The sequence below is a fragment of the Elephantulus edwardii genome, unplaced genomic scaffold (genome assembly GCF_000299155.1).
Source record: "Elephantulus edwardii isolate Elephantulus edwardi_28Jun2011 unplaced genomic scaffold, EleEdw1.0 scaffold00226, whole genome shotgun sequence".
NCBI classification, from domain to species: Eukaryota; Metazoa; Chordata; class Mammalia; order Macroscelidea; family Macroscelididae; genus Elephantulus; species Elephantulus edwardii.
Genome location: NW_006399976.1, coordinates 1,978,659 through 1,992,669, shown reverse-complemented (window position 1 = coordinate 1,992,669; position 14,011 = coordinate 1,978,659). Strand labels below are relative to the sequence as shown.

At 50.7% G+C, this 14,011-nt stretch overlaps 1 protein-coding gene across 3 annotated transcripts in view; it reads left to right on the top strand.

Moving 5' to 3' along the window:
* The window catches only part of AP1M1 (adaptor-related protein complex 1, mu 1 subunit), a 33,374-nt gene that overhangs the window by 17,608 nt on the left and 1,755 nt on the right, over window positions 1–14,011 (top strand). For 2 of the 3 annotated variants that reach the window (XM_006898281.1, XM_006898283.1), the window contains 4 exons: window positions 1,888–2,014; window positions 2,770–2,912; window positions 3,312–3,383; window positions 4,014–4,172. In XM_006898281.1, the coding sequence (XP_006898343.1) occupies window positions 1,888–2,014; window positions 2,770–2,912; window positions 3,312–3,383; window positions 4,014–4,172 (501 nt within the window). The remainder of the gene's footprint in view (window positions 1–1,887; window positions 2,015–2,769; window positions 2,913–3,311; window positions 3,384–4,013; window positions 4,173–14,011) is intronic. The other variant, XM_006898282.1, reaches the window with a different exon arrangement.

The window sequence follows — 14,011 nt, the reverse complement described above, 5'->3', positions numbered from 1 at the left end:
GCCTGCACTGCCGTCCTGGACACAGGAATGGGTCTGTGTGGCTGTCTGGACACTGGAGTGGATCTGCACGGCTGTACCGGATATCGGAGGGGATCTGCATGATGTCCCAGAACTGGGGTGGATCTGCATAGCTGTCCTGGACCCTGGAGGGGATCTGCATTGACCGTCCTGGACACTGGAGTGGATCTGCATAGCTGTCCTGGACCCTGGAGGGGATCTGCATTGACCGTCCTGGACACTGGAGTGGATCTGCATAGCTGTCCTGGACACTGGAGTGGATCTGCATGGCTGTCCTGGACACAGGAATGGATCTGTGTGGCTGTCCCAGACACTGGGGTGGATCTGCATGCCTGTCCTGGACACTGGAGTGAGCCTGCACTGCCATCCCAGATGCTGGAATGGGTCTGTGGCCATCATGGACACTGGAGTGAGCCTGCACTGTCATCTTGGACACCAGAGTAGGCCTGCATGGATGGTTGTCCCAGACACTAAGTGGGCCGGCATGGATGTTCCCAATGTGTATACTGAGCAACTCTCTGCCCAGATTGGAACTACTGCTAGTGAATCCTGCCTGAAGCTTCCCAGGATTCTGTGTAAGCCTGCTTGCTTTTTACGTTTAAATTGTGAGCTGAGACAGTCTCACGGACTGCACTCCTGTGCTCCTGGCCTGGAGATTCTTGTGTGAATTGTTTGCTGAGTCAGAACTTAGCCCATCACGAGAGGGGAGCCACTCCCACTAGGACTGGACTGGAGAGTGCTGGGTGGAGGCCCCCCAGCCACGAGGCAATACCCGGAGGACACTGTCCCTCCACAGGTCCACGAGGAATCACCCAGGAACCTGCTCTTCTTCCTGGTCCCTGAGGCCAAGGTTGGGCCCAGGCATGTGCTCAGATGCCCCAGTGTGAGCCTGCTTGTCCAACTGGAGAGCAAGTTGGTCTTTGCCTCAGAGTCTGGAACCCAGATGGCACACATCCTTAACCAGAGCTGTGACCCACAGGAGCACAGATGCAAATCGAGGAGTCCCTGACCAGCCTGGAGAGACAGGAGAGGCTGTAGTGAATGGAGTTGGTGGGTGGGGTGGGCGGCTCTGTGTGTTGGGGAGTGGTCATGGGCAGTAGCCAGGGAGCTGGGAGGGGCCGTGATACGACGTGGAGGCGGGTGTGGGGAGCAGCCCCCCAGGGCCTGAGCTTGCAGCCCCTGTAGCTCCCACCACTGTAGACTTTCTAGTTCATGGAAGGACCCCAGGTTGAAGAAAGGCTGATTCTAGCCACAGTGATTTCACAGTGCCCCCTTGGTGAGCCCCAGTGTCCCCATCCTGAGTCACTGAGGGGAGGGCCCCCAGTACCCACCTGGTGGTAGGCCGGCAGGTTTGAAGCTGTCCTCACTGGAGGGGGTCGTCAACGGCAGCGTGTGGCTGGTGTAGGGGGGGCTTGTTTCTGTTCTGCATTCATTGGTGGTGACTGCCAGACTCCCTGTTGGCAGGGGAGCACAAAGGGGTGAGGGCCATTGGGCACGGCCAGAGCCTCCCCAAGCCCAGGCAGAGGAAGAGATTCCAGAATGTTCAGTCTGGAGTGGCAGGGCAGTCAGTGTGGGTGGAGGCCTAGGTGGAGCCACGGTCTGCCTGGGGGTCAGAGCAATCCCTGGACAGGGCAGCTGGGTGCCAGCGATGAGGACTGGGGACTTGGTCACTCGGACAGGGTTCCAGGCCCACAGTGGTGAGGGCCCTTGTTGGGGGGCAGGTATGGCCTAAGGCCTGGGGTGACCAGATGGGGACTGAAAAGCTTGCCAGCTAGCGGTCACTAGGGCGTGGAGGTGGGGGTGATGGGAGGCGGCCTGGGTGGGAGACGCAGGGCCTGACCTCCCCTCATGACAGCTGCCCACCCCCAGGTGAGTGCCAATGGGAACGTGCTGCGCAGCGAGATCGTGGGCTCCATCAAGATGCGGGTCTTCCTGTCGGGCATGCCCGAGCTGCGCCTGGGCCTCAACGACAAGGTGCTCTTCGACAACACAGGCCGTGAGTACCAGGCGTGGGCAGGCAGCGCTCCCCCGCGGGACGCGTCCCGGGGGCCAGGGCCCGAGTGGAGGAGAGTGGCGGTTCTGCACCAGTTCAGGAGTACGGAAGCTCCGTGTCACACGGAGAGAGGCTGTGTGAACCAGTGCCTGGGTGTGGGCACCCAGGAGCGTGGAAACCCTGTAGTGGCGTCCATGGCGGTGACACCCAGAAAGGACCATGTCATGAGTGTCCGTCGGCACAGCCAGGCCTCAGGACCCTGCCCCACCCACGCTGTTCTCCTGACCCTTCTCAGACCCATGACCTCACTCTTTGGTCCCAATCCCCATTCCCTGCTGAGGTGGCACGTCACATCTCCCATGAAGTGCACCCTTCCACACCAACCACCCCGTGTTCCTGCTTTCTAGGGTAGTCTGGGCACAGACACGGACAAGAGCCGAGTGCACAGCCCTTCTGTGCCAGGGAAATCTGGCACCAGGTGGCCAGCAGGTCCAGGGTCTGGGGACCCCTCCTCAGCCCTTGCACTTGCACTTGCTCCTGGGTCTGGGTGCCATGGTGTCCAGTCCTGCCCTGGTGGGGCACATGAAGCGTGAGGGTACACAGGACTTGGGCCCTCCATGCTTGTGTCCCAGGTGCTTCCCCTCATCTGGGAGGTCTTCTCTCCAGAGTGGCACTGTGGTGGGAGTGCTGCGGAGGGTAGCTTAGGGTCTAGAGTCTGTTCTGTGCTGGGCCGCCTCACTGCGTCCTGCCTCCCACAGGAGGCAAGAGCAAGTCCGTGGAGCTGGAGGACGTCAAGTTCCACCAGTGCGTGCGGCTCTCCCGCTTCGAGAACGACCGCACTATCTCCTTCATCCCCCCTGACGGCGAGTTCGAACTCATGTCCTATCGCCTCAACACTCACGTGAGTCATTGCACGGGGCCTAGGTGGAGACGGGGGTGAGGGGCCAGCAGGCCTCCTCATCTGTGGAGTTGAGGACCAGGGAGGTGGCCCAGTGTTCTTAGTGACCTGCTCTTCTATTTGTGGGAGTGGCCAGATCTCAAAGGCATTGAGAGTAAGAACCCAGAGGGTAGGCCCGTAAATGCTGGGAGTTTTCATCTACACCCCTGCTACCCTGCCTCTGGTGGCCTGGGGTGAGGAGCTCTGAGTTCCTCAGCTCCCCCCTGAGGAACTGACCCCACTGACCACACAGCTCTGGCACCACTGGAGATCACCCCACAGCCCTGGGGTGCACTGGGGGACAGAGGGCACACGGCTGAGAGTCTTGACCTGGTGTGGATGTGGCCTTTGCTCTCCTGACAGGTGAAGCCCCTGATATGGATCGAGTCTGTCATCGAGAAGCATTCCCACAGCCGCATTGAGTACATGATCAAGGTGTGTGCTTGGTCTCTCCTCCCGCGGTGCTAGCCCCACCATGAATTCTCCCTCCTAACCCCTCTGTGAGTTCCGTGTCCCTCCCTGACCCCTCTGTGAGTTCCGTGTCCCTCCCTGACCCCTCTGTGAGTTCCGTGTCCCTCCCTGACCCCTCTGTGAGTTCCGTGTCCGTCCCTGATTCCTCCGTGAGCTCCACGTCCTTCCCCGACCCCTCCATGATCCCTGTGTCCCTCCCCAACCCCCTTCTTAACCCCTGTGTCCCTTCCTGACTCCTCCGTGAGCCCTGTGTCCCTCCCCGACCTCCTTCTTAACCCGTGTCCCTCACTGTGAGCTCTGATATGAGAAGGGCTTAGAGTATCAGGGACACATTCTGCCCATTAGCTGGGCTGCTCCCGTCCTTGGATGTGCTGCCCCCATGGGGAAAGGGCCACAGCTAGTGCCCAGAAAAGCTAAGCAAAGGTACCCCTTCCTGAGATGCATCCTCAGGCCAAGCTTCACTGCAGGGGACCTGTGTCCTAGGAGGTGGGGCTGGGCTGGTAGAAGGACCTCCTGTACCCACGGGTACAGGGTAGGACTGAAACTCCACAGTCTGTGTGGAGGGAGCCTCAGGAGCCACGTGTCCTCATCCAGGCCAAGAGCCAGTTCAAGCGGCGTTCAACAGCTAACAATGTGGAGATCCACATCCCTGTGCCCAACGACGCCGACTCACCCAAGTTCAAGACCACTGTGGGCAGTGTCAAGTGGGTGCCGGAGAACAGCGAGATCGTTTGGTCCATCAAGTCCTTCCCGGTGAGGTGCCTGCAAGCGCCGGATGTGCTGCTGCAATGGGGGGGCTGGGAGTTCACACCACTGGGCTATGCCCAGGGGAGCAGCCTCACAGTGCCCCCATACCCTCTGCTTCGTGGGGTATCTGTGTCGCCAGCTTCGTGTGATGCCCTCCTGAGAGATCCTCTCTCAGGAGCTGGTGCCCCAGTTTGCCTCCCCCTGCCTTGGCAGTGTCTGAGTTCTCTAATGCTGCTGTGACAGATCCCACAGCCAGTGGTTCTGACTGTGACAGTTTAGGAGGTGAGAGGTGTGAAGTGCGGTGCCGTCTCTAAGGCAAGGCCTGTCTACTCTGTGGGCAGCTCTGCTCCTGGACTTTCTCCATGTGTCCTGACATCTCTCTCCAAGTCTCTCTTCCACTCACTTGTTTAATCCCTTTTAGCTCAAGCGAGATTGACTCAGAGGGACCCTACACTAACCCTGTCCCATTAGTGTAGCAAACACAGTCGGTTCCCAAAGGAGATTCTAACCACAGCACAGAGGTTAGGATTTACAACACATGGATTTTGGGGACATCATTTAATCTGTGACAGGAAGCCAGCATAGTGGGGGTCCCACCACCCAAGGCCATCCCTCAGAGAAGATTCAGAACTCTAGGGACAGACAGACTTTAGGCTGGACCATCGTGGGCTTCTGGAACCCAGCAGCTGCTCCCGAAAGGTGGTTTCACCCTGCGCCTCACTCTGCTGGAGCCACAGTTTAGGCACGTCTGCTGACGCACTCTGAAGGCTGGAGCCTGGGTATGCGGAGCAGTGCCCCCAGCGGCTGGACTGTGGCTGTGTGCGCTGGGCTTTGATGGGCATCTCGGCCTGCTCGTTCACAAAGGGTCCTCAGCAGTCACTGCCTTTCCCATATCCTCCACGCTCTTTCTCTGTATCTCTGCCTCTCTCTCTCTCTCTCTCTCCCTCCATCTGTCTGTCTCTCCTCTCTCATCTCTCTTTCTCTCTTGGTCTCTCTCAAGACTCTTCTCCCTCCCTCCCTCGTCTGGATCCCTAGAGAACAGTGGGGACACCCCTGCTGGAATGTGCAGGGGCTTGAGTACCAGACTTTACATGTATGTGTTAGTATCTTCCCTCAGCACACTAGAATAATCCCACTACGTTGGTTAAGCACTTGACTGCTAATTGGAAGGTCAGCTGTTCAAATCCACCAGGTGCTTCACAAGAGAATGATAGCACAGTCTTGCTTTCATAAAGACGACAGTCTTTGAAACCCCCCAGGGCTGTTCTGTTCCGTCCTCCAGGATCTTGAGTCAGAACCACTTCCATGGAAATGGATTTGGAAGTTCTCACAGAGAATGGGGAGAGAAACTGTGGCATTCCACGCAGGAAACAGCACCATTCGCCTTTTGACATACTGCATTCTGAACTCTTCATGTGTTGTTTCATTTTGTGCTAGTTGTAAACAGAACTTGAGCCATCGTTGTGGGTTTTTTCCACTCATTTTGAAGTTGCTGTCTTATTGGCAGCGATATAATATTCCACAGAGGGTGGTTACTGTCCGGAACGGACAGGCTGTTTCCTTTGTTTGTCAGATTTCATGGCTGACAGTAATGCTAATGTTAAAAAAAAAACACAGTGGAAAAAAGATCATAAAACAAACAGCCTGGGTAACGTCCAGGGGAGAAGGCTGAGGGCGCAGAGGCCGCAGGCGTGGGCTTACTTGTGTTGTAGGTTTGACTTGGGGATTGCAGTGCGGCTTCTCCCACTAGGCCACCAGAGCTCCCAATGGAGGTTTGACTTGGACAGCTTGTGAATGTTCTGAAGAGTGTAAAGCAGAATTAACCTGGCGGGGCGAGGGTCGGGGGTGGAGAGGGCATGTCATACCTGAATGTTAAAAGCAAAATTCATTTAAAACCTGTCAAGTTGACTACCACATACAGTAATGACAGGCAGCGTGTCCTGAGGACTGAAAGGACAACCAGCCAAACAGATAAAAACCCTCACCTGCAGTCTGTACATATCCTGGGTCCTTTCTCTTCAAGTTCTGTGTTCAGTTAGGTTTATGAATACTTGAAATGCATGGATGATTCGAGGGTCCTGGATGATGCAGACTTTTACAGCCCCAGGTTCTACTCCCCAAACTGGGATGGAGAAGGTTGTGTTATGTGCTGAGTCGTGCCAGTCGTCCTAGCTGTCTCCCTAGGTGAGGGTCCTTATCAAACCCAGTGACTGAAAAGTTTCTATGGCTGTGACCTCCCACCCCTGAGGGAACTCATAGAGTTAAGTATGTGGAAAACATACCTGTGAGTGTAGTCTTGAGTAACCTCTCACACCTATTTCATGTACATATCTACTTATACTCACTCAGAGATGGTTACTTACTGTTGTTCCAGGGTTGTATGTGTTTATACTGTTGACCATGTTATCAGGTGTCCCCTTTGCGATCCTAACCTGTGGTCATGGCTGGGGTCGACGCCCATTGTTGAAGCCACTATGTCAGTCCGTCTCCTTCAGAGTCTTCCTCCTTTCCGCTGGCCCTCTGCTTTACCAAGCATGACGTTCTTCTCCGGGACTGGCTCGCCTGATAGTATGTCCTGAGAACATGAGGTGAAGTCTCACCATCCCCGCTTCTAAGGAACACTCAGATTCACTTCTCCCAACACAGACTTGTTTGTTCTTTTGGTGGTCTATGGCTATATTCTGTACTTTTTTACCAAAGCTACTTCTGAAAGGTATCAGTTCTCTTCAGTCTTATTTTTTGCCCAAGTTTGACATGCATCTGAGGCAACTGAAAATATCGTGACGTGGGTCAAGTATACCTTAGTCTTCAGAATGATTAGAGGGTCAAGGACTGTAGTCAGCAATCTGGATTGAAGTTCGATATCAAGAAAATGAAGATTCTCACCATTAGGCCAATTGGCAGCATCATGATATCTGGAGAAGAGATTGAAATTATTAATAATTTCAGCTTGTTTGGTTCCACAATCAACACTCTTGCCAATGTTGTTGAGTCCCATAGAGTCTGAATCGACCCATAGCAGACTCTCTGGCGAGTTTTCAGAGGCAGTTAATCGCACAGGAGAAGATTGCCTATCCTTCTCCTGCAGAGCAACTGGTGGCCTCAAACCGCATGCCTTTGGGATTGTAGCGCAGCTTCTTGCTACTAGCAAATTACATTAGGAAAATCTGCTGTCAGGGACCTCACCAGAGTGCTAAAGAGCAATGATGTAAGTTTAGAGACTAAGGTGTGCCTGATCCAAGCCATGGTCTTTGCAATTAGTTGTTATGCATCAGAGAGCTGGTCAGTGACAAAAATGACTGAAGAAGAATCTATGCCTTTGAATTGTGGTGCTGGAGAAGAGTATTAAACATACCATGAACTACCAAGAGAACGAACCAATTTGTCCTAGAGAGGGTAAAGCCAAGCTGTTCTTTGGAGGCAAGGATTTTGTAGTTCCCATCTCACATGCTTTGGGCATGTGGCCAGGAGAGACCAGTCCTTGAAGAAGAACATAATGCTTGGAATGGTGGAGGGACAACACAGGAGAGGAAATGAGGGTAGATGTGTCAGAGAGAGTGAGATTGGCTCCAGTCAGAGCAGGCTTCAGAGCAGGTGCATAAGGTCACTATGAGTTGTGGTTTACTCGATGGCATGTAACAACAACAATACCTTGAAGGACTTTTGAAGTCGATTTACCTAGTGCAGTATATCATTACTTTTTTTACTGCTGATTGCATGGCTATTGATTGTGAATCCAAGCAGAATGAAATCCTTGACAACTTCAGTCTTTTCTCTGTGTATCATGTTACTTCACTGGTTGACTTTTGAGGGGTTTTACTTTGTTTATGTTGAGGTGCAGTCCATACCGACAGCTATAGTGTTTGATCTTTATTAGTAAATGCTTCAGGTCTTCTTCACTTTGAGTAAGCAAGGTTGTGTCGTCCACATATCACCAGTGGTCCTGGTGCTGCACTGTTCTCCTAGCCCACCATTCTTCTCTATCGGTTTGTCATGTTGTGATGACGCCTATGGTGCTTTGATGCTCAAAGCTATGCGAGCAGTAGTCCACGTATGAGCAGGTTCACCGTGGTGCCCAGGTTTCAGGAGAGCATCCAGGCTAAGACAGCAGGAAGGAGGAACTACTGACCCACTGCTGATCCAAGATGGCCAGTGAAAGCCCACAGAAGAGCCCAGGACATTGTCTGCCGCAGTGTCGGAAGGTGCGTCCCTCGGGTTGGAAGACCTTCAGAATATGACTGGGGAAGAGCTGCCTCTTCAAAGGAGAATTGGCCTTAAAGATCTTGATGAAATTAAGTTTTGGGAACCCTCATTTACTGATGTGGCTTGACTCAAAGTGAGAAGAAACAGCTGCTAGCACTCATTAAAAACTAAAATGTGACATGTATGAAGTATAAATCTAGGAAACCTTGGAAGTCATCAGAAAGGAAAAGGAATGCTTGCAGGTTGCTATCCTAGGCGGTTAGTGAGCTGAAATGGACTGGCGTCAGTCCTGCAGGATGATCTAGTCATGTGGTCTGTTTATGCTGGCAGATTGAAGAGGAATGTCATCACGTTCATTGTCAGAAAGAACATTTCTGAATCACACTGTGTGTGAGAGGATAATACTCGTGTGTCTACATGAAGATTGGTTCATATGATGATTATTCCAATTTATGCACAAATGACCAAAGCCAAAGATGAAGAAATTCTGCAATCTGAAATTGTTCAGACATGCACTCAAGATACAGTTCTAATTTTTCAGTGATTAGAATGTGAAATTAGCAACTCTGAACAGCAGATATGAACCTCACCGTCTCCTGTGTCATTCTCACCATTTATGATAAACTCGAGCTCGTTGTCACAAGTCACTGTGTCGATCCATCTTGTTGAAGGTCTTCCTCTCTCTCTGACCCGCATAGCGTTTCCCAATATAATATCTTTTTCCAAGGACTGACCTCTTCTGGCAACATGCCCAGAGTATGTGACACAAAGTTTCACTGTTCTTGCCTCCAAGAGGCACCCTGGCTGTACTTGCTCTGAGGCAGACTTGTTCATTCTTTTGGCAGTCCATGGACTAGTCAGTCCTCTTCCTCCAGCACCACAGTTCGTAGGGATCGATTCTTCTTCTGTCATCCTTATTCACTGACCAACTTCTGGATGCATAAGAAGTGGAATGTACATATTCTTGGAAAGTCCTCTGGCTAACAGAGGAACATTGTATGTACTGTGTTGGCCTTTGTTCTCCTCACTTCTTGGTGTCCTTTGTCGTTTTGTAAGTGCTGTGTTGTGCATTGCCTTTCCTTTCACCAGAATTAACATGTCTGTCTAATTAGTGACTTTCCATCCCCAGTGATTCCCACCCCTGATAGCCATCAAAGAATGTTGCTCTCTCTATACGTAAACCTGTTCTTGACCTTTTTTTTGGGGGGGTGGGGGAGTTGGGGATTGAGTTGGGAAAGGACTCCCCAGCAGCTGAGGGTCTCTCTGTCTTCTAATGCTATTGCTGGGCTGGTGGTCCAAGGGGCTCTTAGTCTTTGGAGGCTATGTGAACCAGCAGGTCAACCAGCCTGTTGCTGTAGCCAAGTTCATTGTTATTCCAGCAATTGAATTTAACAGAGTGGTCGTTCAGGGCAATCTAGCCCCAGCATCAAAGGTGGAAGAGTGGGTGTCACTGCTAAAGTCACAGGAGATGACCTGGTCTTCAGGGTATCTCAAGATGTTCTTGAGGGACCCTTCTGATGCCTGCTTTACTGCTTTCTTAGTGTCATCATATTTGACAGATTTCTCCAGATGACAGGTCAGATCCACCACTGACACATTGAGGGGTGGGGACACAGAAAGCCATGCCTGTAAGTTTCCCATTCAGCTCAGGGAGGACCTTGCTCACAGCCTTGGCAACACCAGTAGATGAAGGGATGATGTTCTGGGTAGCTCCACGACCATCACGCCACAGCTTTCCAGAGGGGCCATCCACAGTCTTCTCTGTGGCAGTTATGGCATGGACTGTGGTCATGACTGCCTCTATGATGGCAGAGTTGTCATGGATGACCTTGGCCAGGGGGGCCAAGCATTTGGTGGTGCAGGAGGCATTGCTGACCATCTTGAGAGAGTCGTCATGCTTCTCATGGTTCATGCCCATCGCACATATGGGGGGCATTGGTAGAAGGTGAAGAGTTGATTACCCATTTGTCACTACCCTTCAAGTGAGCCCCAGCCATCTCCAATGTTGTGAAGACACCAGTGGACTCCACAACATACTCAGCACCAGCATCACCCACTTGACGCTTGCGGAATCTCCTGGAATATAGTGATGGCTTTCCCATTGACGACCAGCTTCCCATTCTCAGGCCTGACAGTGCCATTGAACTTGCCATGGGTGAAATCATACTGGAACATATAGACCATGTAGTTGAAGGCAATGAAGGGGTTATTGATGGCAACATCCACTTTGTCAGAGTTAAAAGCAGCCCTGGTGACCAGGAATCCAATGTGGCCAAATCTGTTTATTCCAACCTTCACTGTCATGTCTCAGCAAAGTGGCTGAGCTGCATGAGAAGAGAGGGCTATCTGTCAACTGAAGGGGAGCACAGGAGCCTGTTAGTGATCGAATGCAAAATGTGTCCTTTTACTCAACATAATGCCTGCCAGGTTCATCCATGCTGTTAGGTGTTTCATAGGTTCGTCATTTTTCTTTATTGTTGCATGATATCCCATTGTCTGCACCATGATTTGTTTATCCCTTTATTAATTGGCAGACGTTTCCATTGTTCCCATCTTTCATTTATTGTAAATAGTGCACAGTTGCAAAATATTTCATCAACATAAGTGTGTATATATATCTGTTTGTGTCACTGTTCTCTTTTTAGGATATATGCCGAGGAATATGATTGCTGGGTCATAAGGTATTTCTGCCTCTTACAGAATTGTGCTCACGTGAAACCTATACCTTGACCAAGAGCCTGTTGTACGAACAGAGCAAGGGAACACTGAATATCTTAAAATTAGGAAATGTGTACGTCAAGGTTGTATCCTTTCTCCATCCCTGTTCAGTCTCTCTGCTGAGCAAATTATTTGAGAAGCTGGATTCTGAAAGAGAATTGGGTTAGAAGAAAATTGGAGGAAGACTCATCAACGACCTGTGTTATGTAGATGACACAACCTTGCTTGTTGAAAGTGAGGAATAATTGAATCACTTCCTTCAGAGGAGCAAAGCCTTCACTATAGATTGCATCTCAACATCAAGAAAATAGAAAGTCCTACCAGTGGACTGATCGTCAACATCATGAGAAAAGATGGAAGTTGTCAACAGCTTCATCTTCCTAGGATCCACAATTTATACCCTTGGTACCAGCAGTCAGGAGATTGGGAGACATACTGCGCTGGGAAAGTCTGCAGACAGCGATCTGTCCAAATTACTGAAGCAATGATGTCAGTTTGAAGACTAAGGTGTGTCTGATTCAGGCCATGGTCTTTTCAGTCACTTGCTGTGCATCTGAGAGCTAACAGTGAAAAAAAAATGACAGAAGAAGTGATGCTTTTGAGCTGAGGTGTTGGAGGAGAGAACTGAATATCACCTGGGCTGCCAAGAGGACAAGAGAGATGTCATGGAGAAGGTGCAGCCAGAATGCTTTATGGAAGCAAAGAGAAAGCTTCGCATCTTACATACTTGGGGCACGTTGGTAGGAGAGGCTATTCGTTGGAGAAGGGCGTCAAGCTTGACAAGGTGGAGGGGACAGCAAAGGAGAGGAAGATCGTCCACCGTGTAGCTTGACATAGTGACTGCAGCAGTGGGCTCAGGTGTGTCACAGATTGTGAGGACACAGGATAGGACAAGGTTCAGATCTGGTGTTTGTAGGGTTGCGATGAGTTGTACTCACATCAGACACCTAACAGCAACACATCATTTTCCATAATGGTTGCACCATTTCACAGTCCCACAGGCAGTGTTCCAGTTTCCCACAGCCTCACCAGCATTTATCATTTCTGGCTTTTGTTTTTCAGTACCATCATTGTGAGGGTGAGATGGTAACTCTTTGTAGTTCTGATTTAGGAGCTGGTGGCTCAGTGGTAAGGAATCGGGCTACCAACGCGAAGGTGTATCGTTAGATCCACCAGCTGCTCCACTGGGGAAGGACAGCTATGCTCCGCCGTGCAGTTTACTGCCGCTGAAAACTTGCTGGGGGGTCAGCTGGGGGTCAGTTCTGACTCATCGGTCCACAGCAACCACCACCACCACAACGGTTGATGAGTGCAAACATCTTTCATATGTTTCTTCGCTTCTTTAGTGAAGTGTACCTGTTAATTTTCATTGCTTATTTTTTGAATTGGGTTATTTGGGTTTTTGTGGTTGAGGTGGTGTTGGAGTTTCATAAATGTGTCAGAGATTAAACGTTTTTCAGATACGGTATTGCCAAAAGTATTTTGCAGTCTGTAGATTCTTCCCCACCCCCTTTTGACAAAAGCTTAGGATGAGGATAAGTTTAAGTTTAGGAGACCCCAGTTACCTAGTTTGTCTTCTGCTGCTTGTGCATTTTAGTTGTGTCTGATACTCTGCTTACGTCATAGCTCTAGTGACGTAGGCCACGGCAGTGGTGTGTTGCCATCCGAAAGGCCACTTGTCTGTTATTTGAATCCACTAGCTGTTCTGTGGGAAGCAGATGAGCAGTCTCCTCCCGTTAAGACTGATAGTTACAGAAACCTGATGGTGTGTCACTGTGGGTTGGAAGAGACTGAATGGCAGTGGGTGAGTAAGTTATGTTTGATAGTCTGTATTTGTTGTAGATTGGGGTTTGTGGTGCTGCAATCCCAAAGGCACACAGTTTGAATCCACCAGCTGCTCCACGGGAGAAGGATGGGCAGTCTCCGCTCATGTGATTTACTGGCCTCTGAAAACCCGCTGGAGAGTCAGCTGTGAGTCATTTCTGCCTCGATGGCACAAAACAACAAAAGCTTTTCCCCTATTTTTGTCTTCCATGAAATATGCAACTTTAGATTTAAGATTTAGGATGTTGATCCCTTTTTAGCTGGTTCTTGTGTACCGTGAGGTACAGACTGGGTGGCACAACTTCTTGGTACTTGCCTGTTAATGGAGAGGTTGGCAGTTTGAATTCACCTTCTGGCGATGCTGAAGAAAGCTCTAGCAATCAAATGCCATACGAGTAACCACGGCTTGTTGTCGAGGTGATTCCAACTCATGGCAGCAGTGCTCCTCGAGTCTTCCAGGGGCTGATTTTAGGAAGAAGATCAGCAGACCTTCTTCTGAAATGCCTCTTGAGTGAGTTCAAACCTCCTACCTTCTAGTTAGTAGCCCAGTCCTTAGCTGTTCGTGCCAAGGGCTCCTCCAGAGGATTACAGCCTCAGGAACCCTGTGACGATGGTTCAAAGTCAAAACAACAGTAAAGAGACCCCAGATCTCCCTTGTAACCCTGCCCCCTTCCCAAGCCCTCTCTCTGCTATGTGGATGCATTTCCATGCTATGTGGATGCATTCCCATGTGTTTCCTCGTCCTTTCAATAGGATTTTGGTAAAAGGAGGCATAGAAAACCCCTACACATACTGGTACTTCTTGTTTACCCAGAATAGAATATCCTCTCCTGTAATCTGTCATTTATCTCAATCACTTAGGGGCTATATCAGTACAAAGAGATACTCTACACTTCTTTTGACAGCTGCATGATGCCTGCTCTGGGGCTTCTTGGATTTTCTCACATAGGCACATCCCTCAGATCTTCAGCTTAAAGAGAATTTACTGATGAGCCCCTGTGCTCTGGTTGTTTGGTGCTGATGGAGGCAGAGCTTTAGGGCAGGTGTCAGGAGTGGGATCTGGTCCTGCTCCCTGGGGGAGGGCTTTCCCCCAGGGGAGG